The 25,429-nt window shown below is 37.1% G+C and overlaps 1 protein-coding gene across 3 annotated transcripts in view; it reads right to left on the bottom strand.

Moving 5' to 3' along the window:
* The window catches only part of col4a6 (collagen, type IV, alpha 6), a 133,641-nt gene that overhangs the window by 54,327 nt on the left and 53,885 nt on the right, over positions 1–25,429 (bottom strand). For all 3 annotated transcript variants that reach the window (XM_073835986.1, XM_073835985.1, XM_073835987.1), the window contains exon 4: positions 15,169–15,246. In XM_073835986.1, coding sequence (XP_073692087.1) covers positions 15,169–15,246 — 78 coding nt within the window. The remainder of the gene's footprint in view (positions 1–15,168; positions 15,247–25,429) is intronic.

Genomic DNA, 25,429 nt, shown 5'->3' with positions numbered 1-25,429 from the left:
AGAATAATATTTATCTTCTGCGTCACTGTGCTGGTGCAGTGTTTAATGAAAAAACTCAAAAATACTTCACAAAACACAAAATACTTCCTAAACAAGATAATGAACATAAATCCTTCCCTTGAGAACTAGGTCAGTCCTCTGTCTATCTGGGACATTAATCAATCAGTAATCAGTTCTGATCATCTCAGCATGAAATCAAAGAAAGAGAAAAGGAAGAAAGCATCATCATAAACAGACACACAAAATATGCACACATTTATCTGATTCACTTTGGCTATTTACATTCTCCTAATGGAGACCAAATCAAGACTCTCATCACTCTTAAAAGCAAGGTTAGAGCTGCTCAAAGAGTGGACAGACTGAGTCAGGATGGCTAAAGTGGTCACACATGCTCTGTACACATGAAAGCACATGTTGCTTTTCTTTGGCTGCCCTTAACCCAGCCATTATGTCAGCATCCTGCAACCTCTGACCTGTCTGGAAGCGGATGTTATTGGTCCAAACGAGACCAGTATGGGTGCCTGTTTTTGTTGGGTGGCTGACCAAAGAAGAACGCTCTTTTAAGATGGCTCATCATGACTGCTGTTTGTCTTTAAGGAGGACTCTGAGACAGCTGGAAACAGATGCTTCAGGAATGGCCTCATGCAGGCAGGTGTATTCATTTGACGTATTTGCCGAAAACAACAGTGATTGCACTTTCTATGAAGCTCCACTTATTCTTGACATCAGACAAAACATGCCTTAAAGGGACAGTTCACCCAAAAATGTCATTCCAAATCCATAAGACCTTCGTTCAGCCTGAGGAACACAAATTAAGATATTTTTGATAAAATCCGAGAGCTTCTGACTCTGCATAGACAGCAATGCAACTGACACATTCAAGGCCCAGAAAGGTATTAATGATCACAACAAATAACGACTTTATTGAACAATTTCTTCTCTTCTGTGTCAGTCTTCGACGCGCATTCACAGTACCACGTATGCGTGCGTTCTGACAGAACCTGGAAAAACGTGCTTCGAAAACTGACACGGAAGAGAAAAATTGAGGTTATTATTGTCAAAGCTTCATAAAATTACAGTTGAACCACTGATATCACATTTTAACGATGTCCTTACTACCTTTCTGGGCCTTGAATGTGGTAGTTGCGTTGATGTCAGTGGCCAGGTTTCCATCCAAAGTTGCAAATTTAACTTGTGCGCAAAATTGGAATATGACAAAACATATTTGAATAAGCAGTGTTTCCATCGTAGGTGTCAAAGAGAACAAAATCATCACTTCCTGATAAACTGGCACCGAAAAGTAGGAGAATCCATTAAATATAATAATTTTTATATATAATAAATTTCTTGCACCTCAAAAAGAGCAGACCAAACATAATACTGTAAATGTGTTCACTGCTTTCAGAGGTGGATGTCTGCTGTTTGGGAACGCAGTCTTGTAAGACAGTTCTGGGAGGCAATTTCAGAATGACCATAAAAACATTTCAAATGCTGTGCAACAAGATCAGTTCACTGGTTAGTCAAGTTATCCCATCCCATAGTGCAAAGTCACATGACTTTTTGGGTGCACGTGGAGAAATTTATTCGCAAAATGTGTTTCCATCTACCACTATTTTCTTTTTCGCATTCAATTCAAATCTGCCTCTTGCGACCGTAAAAACTTTTTTGCGAATTAAGGGAAAATTTTGCAGTTTCGGTCACTCGTTTCTGATGCGATACTTCAAAATGCACACAAAAAACGGTTATGGAAACATAGCTAGTGTCATAAAGCTCTCAGATTTAATAAAAAATATCTTAATTTGTGTTTCGTAGATGAACAAAGGTATTACGGGTTTGGAAAGACATGAGGGTGAGTAATTAATGACAGAATTTTCAAGTTAGTTTTTAAAACAGCACCTCTCCACTTTGAAATTAATCAAAGATGATCGCTAGAATGTTCTCAATTTAATTCGATTTTCTTTTTACATTTTTTTTTAAATTATGACATTACATTATCACTACAATGTGTCAACAGAGCACAGCTCAATACTTCATGTAGATAAATATACACACTACTGTTCAAAAGTCTGGGGTCAATAAGATCTTTTAAAGAAATTCATACTTTTATTCAGCAAGAATGCATTGAATTAATAAAAAGTGACAGCAAAGACTTTTTACTTGTATTTTTAAATAAATGCTGTTTCTCTGAACATTCTATTCATCAAGTAATCCTGAAAAAAAAAGTATCACAAGGAGTATTCCATAAGTGTTCCACAAAAATATTTAGCAGCACAACTATTTTCAACTAATAATACGAAATGTTTCTTGAAGAGCAAATAATCACATTAGAAGGATCATGTGATACCGAAGACTGGAATAATGGCTGCTAAAAAATTTGCTTATAAAATATATTTTAAAAAATATCCAAATAGAAAACAGTCCTTTAAGGGTGTGTTCACACTTCACACAGTTCAGATTGTTTGGTTCATTTGGTCCAGACCAAAAAGTAAAATGATACATTTGGTCCTGGTCCACTTAGCCTAAAGATACTGAACCTATAGGCATACATTCACAACCCGATTGGTCGGGTTGAATGATGTATATTTTGTGAACGAAATTACCAAACACTCCAAACAAAAGGAGAAGGTGCATTCAAATTTAAATAGGCACAGAGATCGATTAGTGAATGGGTACTTTGATATCATACACCCTCAGCACCGCTTTAAAGTTGAACGCACCTAATGCCGTCTGATGGACTAAGAGCGCTCGTTGTGTGTATATGATCTTATTTTCACCACAAAGAGCTCATAAAAGGCACTTTACCTCCTCGTTGCTCCACATTTGCTCTCTGCTCATTTTGTTTTGGATACACCGCTCATTCCCTTCATGAAATCATGTTGCAGAGCATGGCATCTTGTAATTATTTCCTGTTTTTGGTTTGTTTAGAAGTATTTGGTCTGTGTCGCCTTCATATTTGATTCGAACCGCACCACCGCACCAGAGTTCGTTTGGAAGTGGACCGAGACCCATCTTTTTAGCAGTCTCAGTCTGCTTGTTTGGTTCATTTAGAAGTATTTGGTCTGTGTTGCGTTCATATTTCATTCAAACCGCACCAGAGTTTGCATCTTGTCATTACTTTCTGTTTAGGTTCGTTTAGAAGTTTTGGTTCGTGTTGTGTCCATATTTCATTAGAACCGCACCAGAGTTTGTTTGGAAGTGGACCAAGACTGCTAAAAAGATGGGTCTCAGTTCGTTTCCAAACGAACTCTGGTGTGGCTCGAATGAAATTTGAACGCTTGTTTTGTGTACACCAAGGTTCAGATGGCAGTGTTCACACTTACTTAAACAAACAGCACTCACAGAGCAATCGCACCAGAGTTCTCTTTAATCGAACCAAACATGACAAGTGTGAACACCAGGGGCGCCGCTCGCAATTTTGGGCCCTATGACAAAATGTGAGGTTGGGCCCCCCTACCACACAAAAGCAGATCTCTGGGGGCCCCTAAATGCGTGGGCCCTTAGAATTGTCCTAACTTTCCCCCCCTTAGCGGCGCCCCTGGTGAACACACTAGAGCCCGACCGATTAAGGATTTTGAAGGTCGATACCGATACAAATATTTGTTGGTTTTAAAATCCGATATTCCGATATATCGGTCTATATTTTTTTATTTTTTTTTTTAAATTTCAGAAACGCGCAACAAAACATTAACAGATTTCCCTAACATTAGTTATTTGTAGTTATTTATGAGTTTTAACTAACATAATATGATAATGCATTTTAAAAAGAAACTTGTTTCTTTTATTGTCACAACAGAACAGAGGACCATCAAAATATATTAAAGTTCTGATAAATAAAATGTATAAAAATACAAACTTAAGATACGAAACGTAAAGTCCTTTGAACAAAAACACAAAAAAACAAAAAAACAAAAAAACAAAAAAAAAACAAATCAAAGTTACCAGTTTTAAAAGACTTGGTAAGCTTCATAAATATAACTTTGAACAGGACTGGAGACAGATTCTGTTAAGTTCTGATTAATAACAACAACAGCAAAATATAATTTGCTTACAGTATATGAGGTAGTGTACTGAATCAGTCAATCCTCAATAGCTCCAGTCCAGCAGAGGCAGGTTTTAGTACAAGAATAGTTATTTGTAGTTATTTATATTCACTAGAATATTGTCACAATGGAACAGAGGAACATCAAAATATATTAAAGTTCTGATAAATAAAATTTATAAAAATAAGCTACCTTATAATTACAATGTCAGCTTGCTTATCCCTTTACCTGCACTTTTTAAATTTTTTCCATCAAGCTACATCAAACCATTTTCAATCATCAGTTGCTGCCTGCCTTCTAAAACCTGCTATTTAGCGATCTAAATCCATTATGTGACTCGTTAATGCTAACTTTTATCCACAAGCTACGTTTGATACTTTTTCTCTATGTCTAAATGTTCACTCCTCGCAAGTCTAACTTACATTTTACAATCCAGGGACTGTAACTAGAGATATGCTAGTTATAAATACAGTAATCATTACTTTATTTAGGCAGACTAAGTTCGTTGTGGTTTACAAGCTCATTAATGTTAACGTTAGCGGTCTTCCACTGATAGTGGCATTAGCTTCCACTGATAGAGTTCGTTACTATTACTCTGATCATCTTTGCCTTTACATTAATGGGAGGGTTTGTTTCATGCAGCCAAGAAATGAAGTAGATACCTGTCTTCCCGCGGGGGTATAAGTTACTTTTATCAGTGGGCTTTTGCGGGACAAAATACTCCTTTTGGAGCGGGCAGGCGCGGGACTAAAACATCCGTCCCTTGCAGACCTCTAAGATGAAGTTTGCGTGCAGCGGTAGCTTTGTCTTCGGTTTTTATAAAGCGTAGCCACACTTTTGAGCACTTTGCACGATTCATCTTGTAGACTGATGTTTACATTACCACACAGGGTCCTGGCAGATCACTAGATGAGAATCGATAAGAGGAATCGACATTTTAATTTTATATAAAGTATTCGATCCTTTATCTTAAGTATCCAATTCCAGAATTGGAATCGATTTTCGATTCCCAACCCTACCATGAACACACTTCACCGATGATCTCACTCGCAGATAACTGGCTCTCTCTCTGCCCGACTCTGGCTGGATCAGCAGGTTGCAGGATGTGTGGTGCATTATACACGAGTGTTGCCAACAGGGACGGTGTAGAGTGCCCTCTGGTGGACAAACTGTACAACGCCAACACTCATTACATGGTTGAAGGGTGTTTCATCCGTTTTTATTTTATTTTTGAAATATTAATTTATCGGCCATTATAAATGCCGATACCGATAGTTTGGAAAATGGCTAATATCGGCCTGCCGATAAATCGGTCGGGCTCTAGAACACACCCTTAAACTGTATTTTTGATCAAATAGATCAAATACATGCAGCTTTGGTGAGCATTGGAGACTTTTAAAAGCATTAAAAATGTTACCAACCCCTAATTTTGAACATTGTGTATTTATTAAATCATTAGCTTAGAAAAACAAAATGTTTCATAAACACAACATTTCATACATGTGACATACAATACATGTTCACATGAAGCAATGTGCCCCACTGGTTAGCTTTTTGTACTTTCACATACCTTGCGGCTAGGTTTGCATAGGGTTTCACCTAGCAGGTATGGGAGTTTCTATGTATTACATTTCAAATTCTTTGCAGTGGTTTTGCAATATAGGAAAAAAAATCTATGGTCCTAATGTATGTGTTGTAAGTGAGTGAAGTAAAGGTTGTGCTCTCTTTATCCCTTCTCCGATTTAAACTTAAATTGAACACTACTTAGCATATTTTCCCCTAACTGATGGTGCAAATAAATGTATGGTTAACTGGTAAATGATCCCGTTCTCTCTCAGTCTGTTTTTGTGCTCCTCTGAAGCAGACATTCCCAGTACGGCTGACTGCACTTTTCAGAGCTCACTCACTTTGCATCGCATCACATTGGCTCCTGTTGTTTTTGGGGGCCACAGTTCTATTGCTGGTGGTGAAGTCAAGCTCAAAGATGGTTTACCCACTCTGGCCGTGTCTTTTGTGTCGATGGATTACTGGAATCAAAGGTAATGGCAATGGGCAAATAGGCAGCTAAACAACCACACTGATTTTTTTTTCTGCTCTGGACACTGACTGCAGCTCAATTCAGACTTGACACTGTGCCCACTTTGAGTCAGGGCTGGGTGCATTGAGTTGCAAGGGTTCAGACACTGACAGAGCAAGGCCTATTGAGTCACGAGGTCTCTGGCATGGGTAGACTGATGTTAAACAACCTGCATTATCTGTTTGCACTAATGCAACGAGTTTATGTTGCACATTCGCCATGCTTGACTGCAGCACCAAACTTGCAAGTCAAACCCTGAGTGTATCACTAAAATGATGACTCAATGCCAAAAGACAGAAAGGGTTCTGTTCTTCTAATAACTATGAAAATAAACACTATTACAGAATCTTCCTCCATACTTGACACTGAAATAAAACTAGCGGACGAGTGGAAACATCCTGTTCTTTCTTTTATGGTTATTTATCGTCGCTCTTGCCTGTGTAAAACTCTGCATCACTTAAAATAAATCATATTGTATTCATGTGTCAATGTCAGAAAAGGAGGTGGCAACTTTTCCCTTTGTTTGTCCTCCTGCTTGTCTAATAAGCATTTGTGTTTCCTAACAGCAAAACAACCACTGATTTCTCAAGATTATGTCTTATCGCTGTCACATAGTTGCACATGAAAATCATGCAGGTGGCTATGACTGGCATGTGCGCTCATGCTAATAAAATACATCTCTCATCTTGTAGGTGTGAATGGAACCCAAGTAACCATAAATTTGACCTTGAGAGCAGTTCTGTCTTGTGTGCCAACATCTTGGCATGCTCCAGGGATTATGGAACGGATGTGGTATGATGCTCCTGCATTCTGTGTATGTGTGCATGTCTTTGTGGGTTTGTGAAGCAACTGTTTACTCTGAACTCTCAACAAGAAAAAACTGGAAAAAAATGCTAATTAACATGCCAAAGATAATGTACTCACCCCCTTGTCATCCTTTCTTTCTTCAGTTGTAAAGAAGTTATGTTTTTTGAGGAAAACATTTCAGGATTTCTCTCCATGTAATGGACTTCTGTGGTGCCCCAGAGTTTGAACGTCCAAATTGTAGTTTAAATGCAGCTTCAAATGGCTCTAGATAAGAAGGGTCTTATTTAGCGAAACAATCAGTTATTTTCTAAAAACATTTCGAATTTATATACTTTTTGACCTCAAACCCTTGTCTTGTCTAGCTCTGTGTGAACTCTGTGTATTCCAGTTCATGATAGTTAGGGTATGTTGAAAAACCCATCTCATTTTCTTCTCCAACTTCAAAATTGTCCTGCATCACTGCAGAAGTACCGACCCAGTGATTACAAAGTGAACATGCAAAGAAGATCAAACACCCTTTACAAAAAAAGGTAAACCAGCGACGTAGGAAGATTTGAACCGAATTCACAGAGTTCACGCAGAGCGACAAGACAAGCTTTTGCAATTAAAAAGTATATAAATTATAATTTTTTTTTTTAGAAAATAACTGATCATTTCGCTAGATAAGACCGGAAGTCTATTGTATTGTATTTTATAAAGAGAAAACCTGAAATGTTTTCCTCAAAAAACTATTTCTTTACAACTGAAGAAAGAAAGACATGAACATCTTGGATGACAAGGGGGTGAGTACATTATCTGTAAATTTTTGTTCTGAAAGAGAACTACTACTAATGTAGTGCACCTTTAACAGTTGCTTCACAAACCCACAAAGACATGCACACACATACACAGAATGCAGGAGCATCATAACACATTCGTTCCATCTTCCCTGGAGTATGCTAACATGTTGGCACATAAGACAGAACTGCTCTCAAGGTCAAATTTCTGTGTATTATGTGTATGTGTATCTGTAATTGTATCTGTATCTTCCTTTAACATGGTGGCTGGTTTAAGCTGGTCCTGGGCTGGTTAAAACTGGTTATGAGCTGGTCCTGAGCAGGAGCTAGGTGCTTAGGACCATCTTAGGACCAGCACATGACCAGCTTAAGCCAGCTCATAACCAGTTTATAGCAAGCTTACTGTATAACCAGCTCAGGACCAGTTTAAAAGGTTAGTTCACCCAAAAATGAAAATTAGCCCATTGTTTACTCACCCTCAAGCCATCCTAGGTGTATATGACTTCCTTCTTTCAGATGAATGCAATCTGAGTTTTATTAAAAATTGTTCTAGCTCCTTCAAGCTTTATAATGCAATGTAGTGTTAATTTCGTCAGACGAGACGAGACGAAATATGTTCGTCAACGACCTTTTTTTCATGACTAAGACGAGACGATGACAAGACTGCACCACTGTCCAAGACTAAATTAACATGCATTATTGTTGACGAAAAAAGACGAGACGAAAATGTTTTGCATAAAATAAAAACTAAGATAAAATCTCTCTTCATTTTTGTCTACAATTGTCTCTGCTTTTTCATCAGCTGTTACGGCTTTAAAATATTCAGAACGAGTTCGCGGCTTCGCGCTGTTGCTCAAGTTACAGGTCTCATACTCCTGCTATAGTCTAGCTTTCGCCAACAGTTGTACAGGGAAGCAGCTCCGGGCGGATGACATAGGCCGTATGCGTATCGGGAAGACCAAAGTTTATTTACAAGAGCAAAGGAAGCAAAGTTTCCTGACTTTAGCAAAGAAAAACCAGTCTCCTCTTGGCTTATCCTTGTTTTGTACTTCTAATTTGTTGTTTTGCTTTGATATCTCCACTGCACGTCATACGACATTCGCCCAGAGCTGCTTCTGAATACAACTGTTGGTGAAAGCTAGATTAAAGTGATTATTATGTTTTAAATATGGATTTTTCTTACAAAAATTCATCGATTCACTACAGAAGGCCTTTATTCACCCTCCTGAGCCGTGTGAGGCACTTTTAATTATGGATGGATGCACTTTATTGGACTTGTTTTGGACTGATGAAGAGAAACACCACCTATAGCATTTTAAAGCTTGAAGGAATCAGAACAATTTTTAATTATAACTCCAATTGCATTCATTTGAAAGAAGGAAGTCATATACACCTAGGATGGCCTGAGGGTGAGTAAATAATGGGCTAATTTTCATTTTTTGATGAACCAACCCTTTAAACCAGCTCATGACCAACTAAGGATCCTTTAAAAAAGGAGTTTGTGACCACATTTGTGATAAACATCAATGGGATGTTCAAGTATTGAGACATACTGCATAAACAAGAACTTACACGGTTTTATCTTTTATCAGTCATCTTTTTTCGACTGTGGTTTTAAAAGGCGTCATATAAAAGTACATAATTAACCACAGTTTGTCTGTGTATTTATGGTTTGTGGGTGTTAGTGTGCTGTGGACCAGCATCACATGTGCCTGATGATTCTTTGAAAACTGATATTTGAGAAAGCCATTAAAAAAAAAAAACATTTGTGCATGTGTGTTAAAGTGATGATGCTTATTTTAGACCTTGGTAATGGTAATGTTATCATAGTAATAATCGTTTAATGAATTTTAAAAACACTTTTCTACTTTGCTACCTCATTCCGACCTCTCACTACATGCCTTTCTATGATAACAATCAATGTGCATATAGTAGCATCAAAATACACACCCATTCAAAAGTTTGGAATCAGTAAAACTTTTTTTAAAAAGCTTTTGAAAGAAGTTTCTTATGCTCACCAAGGCGGCAATAATTTAATCAAAAGTACACAAAAAAGTGTATTATAGTGAAATATTATTGCATTTTAAAAAACTTTTTTTAAACAAATAAATAACGTTAAATAACAGAATTTTAATATTGTAGAACATTATATATATATATATATATATATATATATATATATATATATATATATATATTTAAAATGTAATTTATTCCTGTGATGCAAACACCAATCTTCAGTGTCACATGATCCTTAAGAAATCATTTTATTCACTTATTTATTCACTTGGAGCTCATTTACATTTATTATTATCAATTCTGAGAACAGCTGTGCTGCTTAAGATTTCAAGATTCTTTGATGAATAGAAAGTTCAAAAGAACTGCATTTATTTGAAATATAAATATTTTGTAACACTGTAAAAATCTTTACTGTAACTTTAAACCTTACTCACCCCAAACTTTGAACTGTGAAGTATTTTCCTACAACCAAAGAACTGTCACGGTCTTTTAAAAAAGGTTCCATTAAGCATTTCTAAAAAGATACAGTTCTGTGATAACGTGCAACTCCCAATGTATATTTCTGAAAGGCTTGCTGTAAACAAATCAGTAAAATCAACTATCAGTCATGGCACACTGACTGGGTGTGAGTGAGCAGGACTCAACAGTGGCTTGGATAAACTCCAAAGTCAAACCAGTTCAGGAGACACGTCTTCTTGGCAAACACCCATCTCTCTCACTCCTGCACAATGCCTCACAACTCCGTGATTGGCAATCTTAAGTGGGCTGGAACTCTATATCTACAGGGTATGAATATTTGTTTTCCTGCTGTTGATTCAAGCATTGTAAAGACTTGTACTTAACCAAAAAACTTCTCCTGCACTCTATGACCTTGTGCCAATAAGCCTCTCAGGTGGGAATAAATAACTTAGATTCAAAGTGTATAAATAAAGTATTTTCTTAATAGTTTTTAAAATAAAATGTGAACATGACAATGTATTTAAATCTAAATCTTAAAGGATTAGATCACTTCCAGGATAAAAAAATTCTGGATTATTTACTTACCCCTTTGTCATCCAAGATGTTCATATCTTTCTTTCTACAGTCTACAGGAAAACATTTCAGGATTTTTCTCCATATAGTGGACTTCAATGTTTCATTGCAGCTTCACACAATTATATATAAATGTAAATATTTTTGGAAAAAGAAAAATCATTTCGCTTGATAAGATTCTTATTCTTCGGCTGGGATTGTACAGAGCCCTTTAAAGCTGCATTGAAACTGCAATTTGGACCTTTGTTGTTCCCCGTTGAAGTCCACTATATGGAGGGAAATCCTGGAATGTTTACCTCAAAAACCATAATTTCTTTTCAGGTGAAGAAAGAAAGACATGAACATCTTGGATGATATGGGCGTGAGTAAATTATCAGGAATTTTTTTACTCTGGAAGTGAACTAATCCTTTAAGAACCTACTGTCTACTCTTATTTTGCAAGCACTCAAATCAAATGTGTTTGTTCAGTCAGTCTAATATCTGGTTTATGCATTGGTTGCTATAGCAATGACGTAGGCAATAACAGAGTGCCAAGTGACTTTTTTCTAAAACAACTGAGAGTGACAAGCTGTGAGTATGAATAGAGAAGGAAAATGGAAATTTTGCCTCATCAACGTTCCACGTGATGAGCCGGATCAGCTTTGTAAACAGTAAAAATCTCATGTGTTTTTTGTGCTGTTCAGGCTTGTGTTAATTGTGCCAAAAATCTGATTCCGACTATTATTATAAACAAAGCCTATGTTTTGAGATTAATATCACAAACAGAAGTCACATAAGTGACGTGATGTGGGTGTGCCCAGCGATACAACAAAGCTGAGTAATGTTTAACTTTAAACTGATTTCTTGTCAAAATACAATGGCATCCTATTTAAAGGATTAGTTCACTTCCAGAATAAAAACTTCCTGATAATTTACTCAACCCCATGTCATCCAAGATGTTCATGTCTTTCTTTCTTCAGTTGAAAAGCAGTTAAGTTTTTTGAGGAAAACATTTCAGGATTTTTTTCCATATAGTGGACTGCAATGGCAGCTTTAAAGAGTTCTACACGATCCCAGCTAAGGAATAAGGGTCTTATTTAGAAAAACAATGTCATTTTCTAAAAAAATAAAAATAAAAATATTTATAATTTTTAACCACAAATGCTTGTCTTGCACCAGCCCAACCTCACGCATTAGTCACATTGGAAAGGTAATGCCATAGGCCGAAGTACTGACCCAGCGTTTACAAAGTGAACGTGTAAAGTAAGTCAAACGGCCTTTAAAGTTGGAGGAGAAAATGCGATGGAGTTTTTCGCTTTATGTTTCCAACGCGATTACGTAATACGTCAAGCTGCGCATGCGCAAAGCAGAGATATAAAAAGTATATAATTTTTTTTTTAGAAAATAAATGATGAGTCTTTCAGTAGATAAGACCCTTATTCCTTGGCTGGGATTGTGTAGAGCAGTGGTTCTCAATCCTGGTCCTGGAGGACCCCTGCTCTGCACATTTTGCATGTCTCTCTTATTTAACACACCTGATTGAGATCTTCAGCTTGTTAGTTCAGTTCATGGATCTCTACTAATGAGCTGATGATCTCAATCAGGTGTGTTAAATAAGGGAGACATGCAAAATGTGCAGAGCAGGGGTCCCCCAGGACCAGGATTGAGAACCACTGGTGTAGAGCCATTTGAAGATGCATTGAAACTGCAATTTGGACCTTCAACCCACTGGGTCCCATTGAAGTCCACTATATGGAGACAAATCCTGGAATGTTTTCCTCAAAAACCTTAATTTCTTTTTGACTGAAAAAAGAATGACGTAAACATTTTGGATGACATAGGGTGAGTAAATAATCAGGAAAGGACATGAACTAATCCTTCAACCCTTAAATGCATGAATGTTACACCAATCATTATTACATATTCGTGTCTTTAGCAACCCAGACCTATATATCCAGCACGGATGGATCTCTAACTTCTGCAAAAGCAAAAAACTCTCTTTATACACTCTTAAAAAGAAAGGTGCGGGCTCTACAAGCGATGCCATAGAAGAAACATTTTTGGTTCCTCAAAGAACCATTCAGTCAAAGGTTCTTTCGATCTGTTTATCTTCCTCTCCGAGTTTCTCTTGTTCTTACTTTCACTTTCGCAGTTCCCTCCCATTGGTCCACGCCGCTCACCTGATTCCCGTGCTCCCGTGACGTCACTGGCCAGCCCGCCAATTTCATCCGTGTCCCGTAGATAAAAGTGGAGTGAAGACGCCACTCGCGAGCTAGCCTTCGACTTCGTTTCTGTGTGTCCTTTGGTGTGATAGTGAATCTGTGTAGCCTGTGTTTCATATTGTACATATCCCATTTGCTCAGTATCCCATCTCCATTCGTTTACCTCTAGTTGATTGTCTCATTCCGAGGTTGGAGAAAGGGACAGGTAAGAAAGTCGCGCGACATACATTGTGCACACGCAGGTATTTCACTATATTGTATTAGACGCACTAGTTTAGGGGCGTGCTCCACCCGCTGTAATTTTTGTCTTTTGTATTAGTCAGTGTAGGGCAGGTAGTGCGTCACGGACGCAAAGACTCCTTTTCATTTCATGGTTTTCTTTTGGTAGATAGGTAAGAGGCTGGTAATTCTAGGTAGACTGTTTTGTTTTGTTTATTTCTTTGCTTTGGATGCCGCCCGTGTCCCTTCTCCAATTCTCTTCCGTGTTTCACATCTGTCTGTTGTGTTTTCTTGTGACCATACCATGTAAATATTTATATATATTATTCACATTTACTTATTTTCTTATTTTTGTAAATATCTCTCAAGTTCCCACATTGTGTAAATAAAAGAGCACTATTGGCAGTACAGAACTTCTCTGGATTTACTCCTCACCTGGTGCGTTGTGTGTTGTGCAGATGTGTATTTCTCCCAACTTAATGTTACTCCCCTTTTCCCCTTGATTGACCATCTAGGGTTGTAACACATCTCTTTCTTACCTTTTTATAATCTGAAGAACCTTCTTTCACACAAATAACCTTTTGTGAAACAGAAAGGTTCTTCAGATGTTAAAGTTTCTTTATGGAACCATTTAGACAAAAAAGGTTCTTCTATGGCATCGTGAAGCACCTTTATTTTTAAGAGTGTATTTTAAGAACAATTACGGAAGAATAAAATAAAGCATATTTCGTTAACTTTTGAAACTTAGAAGAGTTCAATTTGAGCATATGATTTTAGCATCACCACCCTCTTATGAGCGCACTTCCACAGTACATTCAGGATCTGGCTCATTGCGATCTCAACCATATTCTTAAAACTATCGTTTTCAGTTACTTCAAGGTCAATATTTGTGACCTGATCTGGCGAAATAAGTCAGAAGTCGCAAAGTTATGTTTTAAGATACGGCTGATAATGTGGAAAAACGATGAAAAAAAAAAAACAATTTTTCTTTTTTTTTTGCTAATTTCAAAGAACAGACATTCAAAAATAAAGTTTCGTAGTCCAAATAATTGAGTAAAGGTATTTAAATGACTATTAAAGTTGACTTAAAGTTTTACTAAATTCGCTGGAAAGAACATTGCTTTTCTCAACTCCTCTCGTCACTTCTGAGCATTTCCCTATATTTCTGGTATCCTCTCAAACATCACTAATCCGGAATAAAACCTGTATAAAACCAATCAAAAAGCTCAGAAATGTACACAAAGTGACATAAATGCTAATCATTTGTCAGTTTCGACTGACCGGCACGCGATTGGTCCAGCCATCCTTTTGTCAGACTAGCAGCGCTCTGTGTAAACAAGCTAGCAAGATTGGCTAAGGCTAGTCAGTGATTTTTTCAGTGAACTTATTTTTTTAGAAGGATATCATTTTAAAGCTTACAGTCTCTTTCCATTGATACCAAAATCTCAATTTTGAATTTGGATCGGGTAGTCCCAGGTCGTTAAGACCCGAGGTATGCATTTAAGTCTTAAATTTGCAATCCATCTCATTTGTGATCAGATTGTTGACAAGCAGTTAATGACCAACTAACAGTACAGCGACCTTGTGACCTCCAGCGGTATGTGTGAACAGGGCATTTGAGACAGTTTCGTATCAGTTTGGTTTGAACAATGAACTCTTGACTATGTGACTTGCTCTATGTTTGTTCTTGAGCTCTGTTTCTATATCTAGCGTGTCAATGAGATTGCAGTAAGAATAAAATAGAACAATGTTTACAATTCGTGATTCAAAATTATAAAGTGTCATATGAATGTCTAGATATTCGTTTAACAGTTATTGTTCATTCATGTGTCCACCTGACACATGAGAGATCTGTTTGTGTGTGAGTGAAGTAAAAAGGCACGTGCAGCTCTGAAGGTAAATTTGCAGTTAACAGTGATGTATGATATACGGGATGAGGTCAAGAGAGTGGTATGAACAGTCTCAACATTTGGCAAACAGAGTTTCTAATCACTCACCCTGGTACCCTTTAAGGGCAAACACGGGCATGGTCCACTGCAGTCCCGGCCTGCACATGGCTCCTGCAGATTTGATCCCTGCGAAAAAAACAAAGACACACAGAGAGACTAGATTAAATCCTGTGCTACTGTCAATGTCATACGTCAATACATTACAAAGAAAACTGTACTCTGAAATAATTGACAGTCAATAAAAAGATAACATCCATCAGTGTACATTCTCTTTTCAAAACTGCAATGAAATTATATGAGCTTCTATTGCTTCTCAGTATTTGTGAATGTGTGTAAAAGCAACAAGTTGTAGCGTAGTTTGTGAAAGTGACTGTCATTCCAGGATTGATCTGTTTGTCTCCCCGCAGGCTAGTGAAGATCACCTGGACAGCAGTAAGTGGTATGTGATCTCACAGTGGAACAAAAGACAAAACCCTGCTCTGGATTTTAGCCTCTGGTTCAGCATACCAAAAGATCTACTTCACAAAAAAAAATAAATAAATAAAAAGACAGGGACTAGAGGCCATTCTGTTTATACTGGTGAAGACGTTTAGGTATCCTATACATCCCAATTGCTAAACCTAAACCTTCTTACTATAGAGTGCTCAAATACACACACACACACACACACACACACACACACACACGTGGACTCTCTATAGGCGTAATTGTTTTTATACTGTACAAACTGTATTTTCAATCACCATACACCTAAATCTACCCCTCACAGAAAACATTCTGCATTTTTAGATTTTCAAAAACACCATTTAGTATGTTTTTTAAAAATTTTGAATTGTGGGGACAAAAGAAGTGCCCTCATAAACCACCTTTATAATGTAATACCTATGTCATACCTCTGTAACTATACAAATTTGTGTCCCCATAAACCACCTAAACCAGAGGAAGATACGAGATATGATACAAGAAAAATATGAGCACTATTGTCCCCTCACCCCATGCTGAGATCGCATTCCAATGCATGCTTGTCATCTATCTCCTTTCAATGCTGTTTTTCTATCTGAAAGCCCCCAACATACATTATTTATACAGTATTTGAACGGACCAGTGTATGCTTCAAAAGTCTGAGGTCAATAAGGTTTTTTTTTTTTTTTTCAGTAGTCTCTTATGCTTAACAGTGCTGGAATTATTTGATCAAAAATAAAGCAAAAACAGTAATATTTTGAAATATTATTACAATTTAAAATAACTGTTTTCTATTTATTCATTCTTGTGATGGTACGGCTGAATTTTCATCAGCCATTACTCCATTTTATTTAGAAAAAAATCTGTATTATACAGTAAGTGTCTTTAATGATATATTAAATTAACAATAAATGCCTTCAGTGTCAATTTAATGCACTAATTAAATCAAAGTATTCTTTTCTTATCTATGCTTTTCGGTCATTACAGCTAACCAGATACCATAACACACAAAACATTTTTACATAGTGTCATTAATATTTGGTGATGTTAAATCGATTAATCACATCCAAAATAAAAGTTTGTCTTTAACATAATATATGTGAGTACTGTGTATATTTATATGTATAGGCCTATAATATACAGTTGAGGTCATCTTGCGATTCTTAATACTCTTGATTCTTAATACTGTGTTGTTACCTGAATGATCCACAGTTTTTTTTTTAGTGATAGTTGCTCATTGAGTCCCTTGTTTGTCCTGAACAGTTATATTGCCCACTGATCTTCAGAAAAATCCTTCAGGTCCCACAAATTCTTAGGTTTTTCAGCATTTTTGTGTATTTGAACCCTTTCCAACAATTACTATATGATTTTGAGATCCATCTTTTCACTCTGAGGACAACTAAAGACCTTAAATGCAACTATTACAAAAGGTCTGAACACTCACTGATGCTCCAGAAGGAAACACATCGTGTTAAGAGCTGGAGGGGGGTGTTAACTTTTGGAATTTGAAGATCAGAGTAAATTGAACTTATTTTGCCTTCTGGGAAACATGTAAGTATCTTCTGTAGCTTCTGAAGGGCAGTACATGGATACATCTTCATTATGTTCAAAAGTTTACACCCCTGGCTCATAATGCATAATTTTCCTTCTGAAGCATCAGTGAGCGTTTGAACCTTCTGTAATAGTTGCATATTAATAGTCCCTCAAACTTTTGAACAGGGCCATTTTTATAAATTCAACTATTATTTTCTCTTGCTGACTATATGTAAACGTCTTTTATGTGAAATATCTTATTCAGGTCAGTAATAAATAAAAAAAAACATGCGTTTTGTATGATCCCTCTGATTTAGCAGATTCTGACCTCAACTGTATATATGTAATGAATATGTAAATATTGCTTAAATATATACATCTATGTGTGTTTATATATACATATACATATATAATGTAAACAAACTTATTTTGGATGTGATTAATTGATTTCACAGCACTTCTAATATTACTATCCCATGTACTGGCTGCTGGTCAGTTCATTTACCACAAGACAAAAAACACTATGCGCACACATAAACAAATACAGATTCTACGTAACAACATGTCCTTTCTTAACCTGTAGGACAAGCTCTGTGAAACCCAATCCCCTTCATTCAGCAGACCTGTGAATAATGTGATCAATGAAAGCTGCACATGTAAGGGTCTTTTAAGTGGTCGTCCCCTGCTGGAGTTCAGAGGTCACTGGATAGCATTTCACTTTGATTAAAGGATGAAAAGGTGCAGACAAGCGGGGATGAGGGCCCCATGAGGCTCTGGACAGTGGGTACTTGCCCAAAGGGTCAGGGGTATTCGGACAGCCGTCTAGAAAAAAAACCTCAAAGGTCTTAAAACTGATAACCAAGGCCTTATTTACTAATCACAAAGGGCATGTGTATACAGCGTCTGTGTGTGTGAGTGAAGGTGATGTAAGGCCCCCTGTGAAACCTGTCTCCACTCAGAACGTCACATGACTCCACAAAGCCTGCGACTTTTCTAACTTGTGACCGCATTTTTTCTCTGAGGTTCTGGCTCAGGCAAATAATGGACGGATATAAAGAGAGTGAAAGCAAAAGTAAGAGAATGAGTACGGATGAAAAAAGGGGTACATGAGAGGAAACCAGTAAAAAGTAGGTTAGAAAGCCGGGACAGCCCTGGACAGGCCTCGCCTCTCTTCTACTGATCTCCTGTTTACCACTAATTGCTCTGACAGAAACAGGCCGGAAAATATGCAGAGAGGGATTCAGATAGAAGTAGTGACTGAGAGAGAGGGGGAAAAATCATATATCACGCAAGACAAATCCTGACCAAATAAAGCCTAGTGAACTTAATATGACTGCTGGAAAAGGCAGACACACGCAAAACAATTTGGGAAACCAAAGAACGAATGATTTTGTGCAGACCGTACAAAACTTAAAAATATAAGACTGAAACGTATACTTCCATGTGTATTTCTATTTTTTTTTCTGAAATTGTTTCCCTGAACTAATAATAATAAAGATATTTTTAAAAATTGACTCGTAGAATTAGATAAACAAAGCTCCTCTTAAATTTACATTTGGTAGTATATATGTTTTGTTATGTTGCAGCCTTATGTTAAACTGTTGACTTTTTTCACATCAATCTACACTCCATACACCATAATGACAAAGCACAAAACAGGTTGGTTACAACTTTGCAAGTTTATTAAAAATAAAACACTGAAATAAGTACATTGCATAAGTATTCACACCCTTAACTTAGTACTTACTTGAAGCATGCCTCGAGTCTTTTTAGGTTTTGCACATCTGCATTTGGCAATTATCTATTACCACCACACTTTACTGTTGGGATGCTATTTTGCAGGTGATGTGCAGTGCCTGGTTTCCTCCATATAATGATGCTTGGAATTGAGGTTCATCAGACCAGAGAATCTTGTTTAGGTACTTTGTTGCAAATTTCAAGTGTGTTTTCATGTTTTTTCATTGAGAAGAGGATTGAGTCTTGCCACACCACCATTAAGCCCAGATCGGTGGAGTGTTGGCGAGATGTTTGTCCTTCAGTAAGTTTGTCCCATCTACATATATGATCATGGAGCTCAACTAGAGTGACCATCAGCTCCTTAGTCATCAGTCTACCCAAAGCCCTTCTCCATCAATTGCTCAGTTCGGCTGGGATGCCAGCTTCAGGAAGAGTCCTAGTTCTTCCAAGCTTCTTCCATTAAGGGTAATGGAGACTGCATGCTTTTGTGAACCTTCAATGCAGCAGAAGTTTTTCTGAACTCTTCCCCAGATCTGTGTCTTGACTCAATCCTATCTCTGAGCTCTATAGGCAATTTTTTTTGACCTCAGGGCTTGGATTTTGCTCTGATACGCGTTTTCAGCTTTTAGACCTTTGCTTCAAATCATACTCAAAGTGTAGTAACATCTACAAGCAATATGAATGCTTTTGAGATAAACTGATAAAGTGTCCCAGAAAAGGGTATGAATACTTATGCAATGAAATAATTTCAGTTTTTAATTCTAATACATTTTCAAAGCTGTTACAAACCTGTTTTGTGATTTTTCATTATGCTGTCTAGAGTGTGGATTGATGTGGAAAAAAGTAATTTAAAGCTGTTTAACCTAAGGCTGCAACATGGCAAAACATGAAAAAAAATGAAGGGGTATGAATACTTTCGCAAAGACACAAAACCAGATGCTCTGTGTGGACTCACAGTTCTTGAGTGGCACAAACTTAAGTGTCATATAATTATCCTGTTCTTCTATAACTACTACCCGACACATTAGAGCGGACAGCAGGTGGCAATGCAGAAAGGAGAGAAGGATAATCCAACTCCCCTCTCTCAGTTTTTAAATGGCTGATCCAGTCCCTGAGGAGATCCGCCACCTTTGTCACCCTCCTTTCAAGATGCTTAACCCACCTGGCAGAGAAGTGAAAACATAAGCCATATATGTGAATTTAGGTCCCTCTCATGTAAGTTAAGCAAACCTCCGCTACAAGGAGCAACAAGCCCCTCTCAATAGCACACCTTGACATTCCTTTCTAGCTTGCTCAGTGGAAATGAATTGAGCTATTTGGAGCAGGACAAAGAGTGCAACTTAAGGCGAAATCTCTAAGCACACATATCCACACACACACTCAGCCCTGCAGGCAAGAGGACAGGATCCATTTACACATTTTGCCAAAGAAATCAATGAGGGTCTTGCCTTCCTCCTTAATGTTTTGCTCCAAAGCAAAGCAGCCTGATACATCTGAAGTGTGTTTGTACATGTTAAATCTTTTTACTCTTAGCCAACTGTTAAATGAGCATCATCTATAAAATTTTAGTTATTTGCACACACAGCAAACAATGTGTGGGTAGAATATGATGAACTGTACATAAGGGTCAAATCAAAATATCTGGTTTGTTTGTTTGTTTGGGATGGCTATGGTTGTATCGGAATGTTTGGTCATCCTTGGGTAACAAGCAGCATGCATAAACAAACAGCCCAAAAGGCTTCAGAATCATTGGCATATGCATACATGTACACTTGAGCAACACAGAGGCCACACACACTCTGAGAGAGGTTAACCTCCAGTTTCCTCTCACGGTTTAGATGTTTGTATGCTCACATTCCCTCTGTCATCTGCTGTCATCAATCAATCCACCCATATCAGTGCATGACAGAACAGAAAACAAGACTGAAAAAACCACAGGAGAAGAAAGGGAAAGGACATAGGAGTAAGGGACGTTTATCTTGCTCTTCTGTGACTGATGAGCTTCTCTGACAGATGGCACAACCCAGAGAACAGAGCAAACAAAGAATACTTGGACATGAATCTGATGTACAAATTCTGTATAAGAACTGTATAAGTTCTTATTCAAAAATCTTAGCAACCCGGAACTTTAGAACTGTAATGTACACTCTTAAAATAAAGTTTTTTTATTGGCATTAATGGTTCCATAATGGTTGAACATTCATGGAACCTTTCAAATGCAGAAAAGGTTCTTTACAGTGGAAAGAAGTTCTTTAGATTTTTTAAATGTTCTTCAAAATGGTTCTTTTAAGAGCTGTTTACTGATAGATTCTTTGGGGAACCAAAAATGGCCCTTCTATGGCATCACTGCAAAAAATCAATTGGAGCCTTTATTTTTAAGAGTGTATATGTGATAAAAAGTAACAAAATACATAATAAAAACAGATTTAATAGAGATATACAAACTCAATTACTAACTGCAACTGGTCAGGACTTAATTATTTTAACAGTATTAAACTAAAAAAAAATGCAAACACCAAAGCAAAAAACGTAAACAAGGTTTACATTTACATGATGAGGACTGTTTGAAAGAGCGCAAACTAGAATGTTTATTAACGTGTTTCATTTATAACATACTATTGCTGTACAAACATCTAGCATCTTAAACCAGCCAGATTTACATCAATAAAACCTTATTTTTAAACATCACAAATCCAGCTGCAGAATGTCATCTCAACATCTGACAGGAAATGCCTTGCTTTTTGAGTGTCTTACTCAAATGAACGTGAAGACAGTGCACAGATCCTGGCTTGTAGATGTTTTCGAGTTCCTTTATTTTATCCTTCACCTTTTATCCTTGTTTCTGCAGTTTTCTAAACAGACCCCCTACAAAACAGGCTAAGCTCTTACAGTCCTTTCATTAGGGTCTGCCGGTCATATGTGTCCATTCTCACAGCTGTGTTTAAACTTTCAGTACTTCACAGTTTACCTCAGGCCAAACAAGCACAGTTCCTTTACTATCAACTGCATATATATTTGGTTTTGATGGTCTCTTAAAACCCCAGGCCCCCCACTGACAGACCCTGACCTACATATGTCTAATGTCATCCAAGTAAAACAAAAATCTGAATGCACAACATGCTTCAAACACCAGAATGAACTTGATGAAATCATAGAAAATACTAAAGTGTATACTCATAATTGCTTGCTTGCTATTCAGTGACTTGCTGACACCTGGGAAATCCGTATATAATGATGAATTGTAATGAGGAAACTCACCAGGTCACATTATGATTATTATTTTAACAAAATGATAATTAAACATATTTATTTAAATCAGTATGAAGGCAACACAAACAGAAGTACTTCACATCTTGAATGTCCTTATATTTTCACATTATGGTGAGAATACGAGAATGAGAATACGATTTTCTATTATTACCAGCAGCTTGTTGGTACTTTGTATAAAATCTAATACAATGCACTACTAATCACCTGGTCAGCTACCACAACTGTGCAAAATTCCGCATGTGTATACGCATAAGTATGGAAGCCTGTTTCCGCCACTGAATAAAAAATAAAAAAAATTCTCAGAACTGTATGATATAATTTTGCAGCTGTGAGTTATAAAGTCAGTATTGCCTGATACAAGTTCGCAACTGCAAGAAAAAAACCTCAGAATTCCAAGATATAAACTTTTTTTCTCAGAATTGTGAATTTATGTTTCTCAATTTACTTTTTTCTCAGAATTGCTTCTATCTCACAACTGTCTTTTTTTTTTCAAATAAATCTTTTTTCTCAGAATTATGAGCTTCTATCTCAGAATTGTGAGTTCCTGTCACAATTGTGACTTTTTTCGGAGAATTGTGAGTCTATGTCTTGCAATTGTGACTTTTTTCTCAGAATTACGAGTTTCTTTCTCACAATTGTGAGTGTCTTTCTCAAAAATGCGACTTTTTTCTCAGAATTGCGAGATTATATCTTGCATTTCTGACTTTATAACATACAATTGTTGTTAAGTTAGAATTGTGATATATAAATTCTGAGAACATATCAGTGTTTTTTTACCCCTCAGAACTGGAATTTATAACTCGCAATTGTGAGTTTATATCTCACAATTCTGAGAAAAAAAATTAGAATTGCAAGAAAAAAGTCAAAATTGTGAGATATAAACTCAGAATTGTAAAAAAAAAAAAAAAAAAATTGCAAGAAAATTTTATTTTATTTCCAAATTCTTTATCGCAATTGTGAGCTTGTATCTCACTATTCTCACTTCGGAAAAAACTTGCATTTGTGTGAAAAGTCAGAATTGTGAAATAAAAACTCGCAATTACCTTTTTTTTTTAATTGTTTATTCAGTGACAGAAACGTTTTCCATACAAGTGTGTCAGTCAGTCAAAATTATCATTAACTGAGGTTTGTTGTAGTTATTCCCTAGACACAGAGGCAGGCACATGACAAAATATGGCTTCCATTATTAGAGAGATTTACTATGTCATTAACCGAGTCATTCTGGACTTTTGGAAACTGACAAAGCTGCCCACAGGCACATTACATCATACACGGAAGTCTGGGCACGCTCACTGAAGGCATGCAGAGTTGGAGAGAAGCTCTACACCCTACTCTGGCAAGCCCCAGCACCTGCCTACCTCAGAACACTGCTTCAACAGGTCCTTCAGAGTATGTGTGTGAGGGTCTCACAGAGCTTCTACAAATGTTCAAGCACATATCTTTGACTGCTATGATCCAATAGTAATAAATCAACAGCGGGTGAAGGTGGCTGTGCATGTACTCCGTCAGTACAGAGTGAATTCTTTCCTGCTGATCCCAGAATAGATCCTGCTCACACATTCACACTACTGCCAGAATGATGACTACATCCAGATCAGGTTGAGGTGTCTCCTCACTCAATGTTGACACTGTAAGTTTAGCATACCTGAAGTTTAGTCTCATCATTCGTCACTGCTCTGGGCATTTACTGTACCCTTTGCTGACTTTTACAAGCTTTCACATTCAGAATTTTTTAAAGCCGGCCAAGACAGCCAGCACTCTGGTGCTCTAGTGAGAGTCAATCCAAAGCATATATCAGAGAGCCAGTGCCACTGCTGCCAGTGTGAACATTACCCACTTATGTGCAATCACTCTGATGAAAGGTAAGGCACAGGTCTCATATCTCCAGGCTGTAATTTCCAAGGCTAAGTGCTGGGATGCTAATAACGCTCTTTGAAGTGGAAGCAGCAAGCAACAAAAAGAGGAGGAGCTTTTCCTTTCTCCATTCAGCAGAGAATTCCACACAGGGGTAAGGAATGGATACCATAATCACTAAATAAATTCATGTTGGGCCACAAAATCACATCACTTGCATGTTGATACTACTTGCTAATGCTATTCGCTTGTTAAGTCTGACGTCACACGTCACCGCTTCCGTGTCCAAACGCTCTATCAGATGCCACGAGAAAACAACAATATCCCAGATCGCCAGACAATGAAAATATACATATAAATAAATAAATCTAACAATGATTTGTGTTTGGGACACTGTTAGCACAGAGTCTGTAGTGCACACCATAACTTTAAAAATGTTTAGCTATATGAATATATGAATTAACAGTGCCCATGACCGGCCGTAAAGATAGTATTCTCAAGGGAAATAAGTTGAGGCTTGGACCAGGAAACAGCATTCGTTGGACGCGCATTACATTATCACTTAACAAGCGAACATACATAACATGACATACATAACACAAACTAATAATAAGTATGAACCCTTTCCAACAATGACTGTATGATTATAAGACCCATCTTTCCACACAAAGGACAACTGAGGGACTCATACACAACTATTACAGAACGTTTAAATGCTCACTGACACTTCAGAAGGAAACAGAATGCATTAAGAGCCAAACTTGAAAACTTTTGGAATTTGAAGATCAGGGTATATTTAACTTATTTTGTCTTCTAAGAAACAGATCTTCTGAAAATGATCTATTGTAGCCTCTAAAGGGCAGTACTAAATTAAAAAAATATGATATTTAGGCAAAATAAGAAAAATCTGCACATCCCCATTCTGTTCAAAGGTTTTCACCCCTGGCTCTTAATGCATTGTGTTTTCTTCTGGAGCATCAGTGAGCGTTTGAATCTTCTGTAATAGTTGTGTATGAGTCCCTCAGTTGTCCTCAGTGTGAAAAGATGGATCTCAAAATTATACAGTCATTGTTGGAAAGGGTTCAAAAACACGCTGAAAAACCAGAGAATTTGTGGGACCTGAAGGATTTTTATGAAGAACAGCAGGCAGTTTAACTGTTCAGGACAAACAAGGGACTCATGAACAACTATCACTAAACAAAAAAACAGCTGTGGATCATTCAGCTAACAATACATTATTAAGAATCAAGTGTATGTAAACTTTTGAACGGGGTCATTTTTATAAATTCTATAACTATTATTTTCTCTTGTGGAGTATATCTTTTATGAGAAAAATCTTATTTACGTCAGTACTAAATAAAAAAAAAAAATACATGAATTTTGTGTGATCTCTCTTATTTTAGTAAAATAATTAACATTTTGCAGATTCTGCAAGGTGTATGTAAACTTTTGA

Source organism: Garra rufa, chromosome 3 (assembly GCF_049309525.1).
Source record: "Garra rufa chromosome 3, GarRuf1.0, whole genome shotgun sequence".
Taxonomy (NCBI): domain Eukaryota; kingdom Metazoa; phylum Chordata; class Actinopteri; order Cypriniformes; family Cyprinidae; genus Garra; species Garra rufa.
The sequence above is the reverse complement of the archived record's forward strand: the minus strand, read 5'-3'. Positions and strand labels throughout refer to the sequence as shown.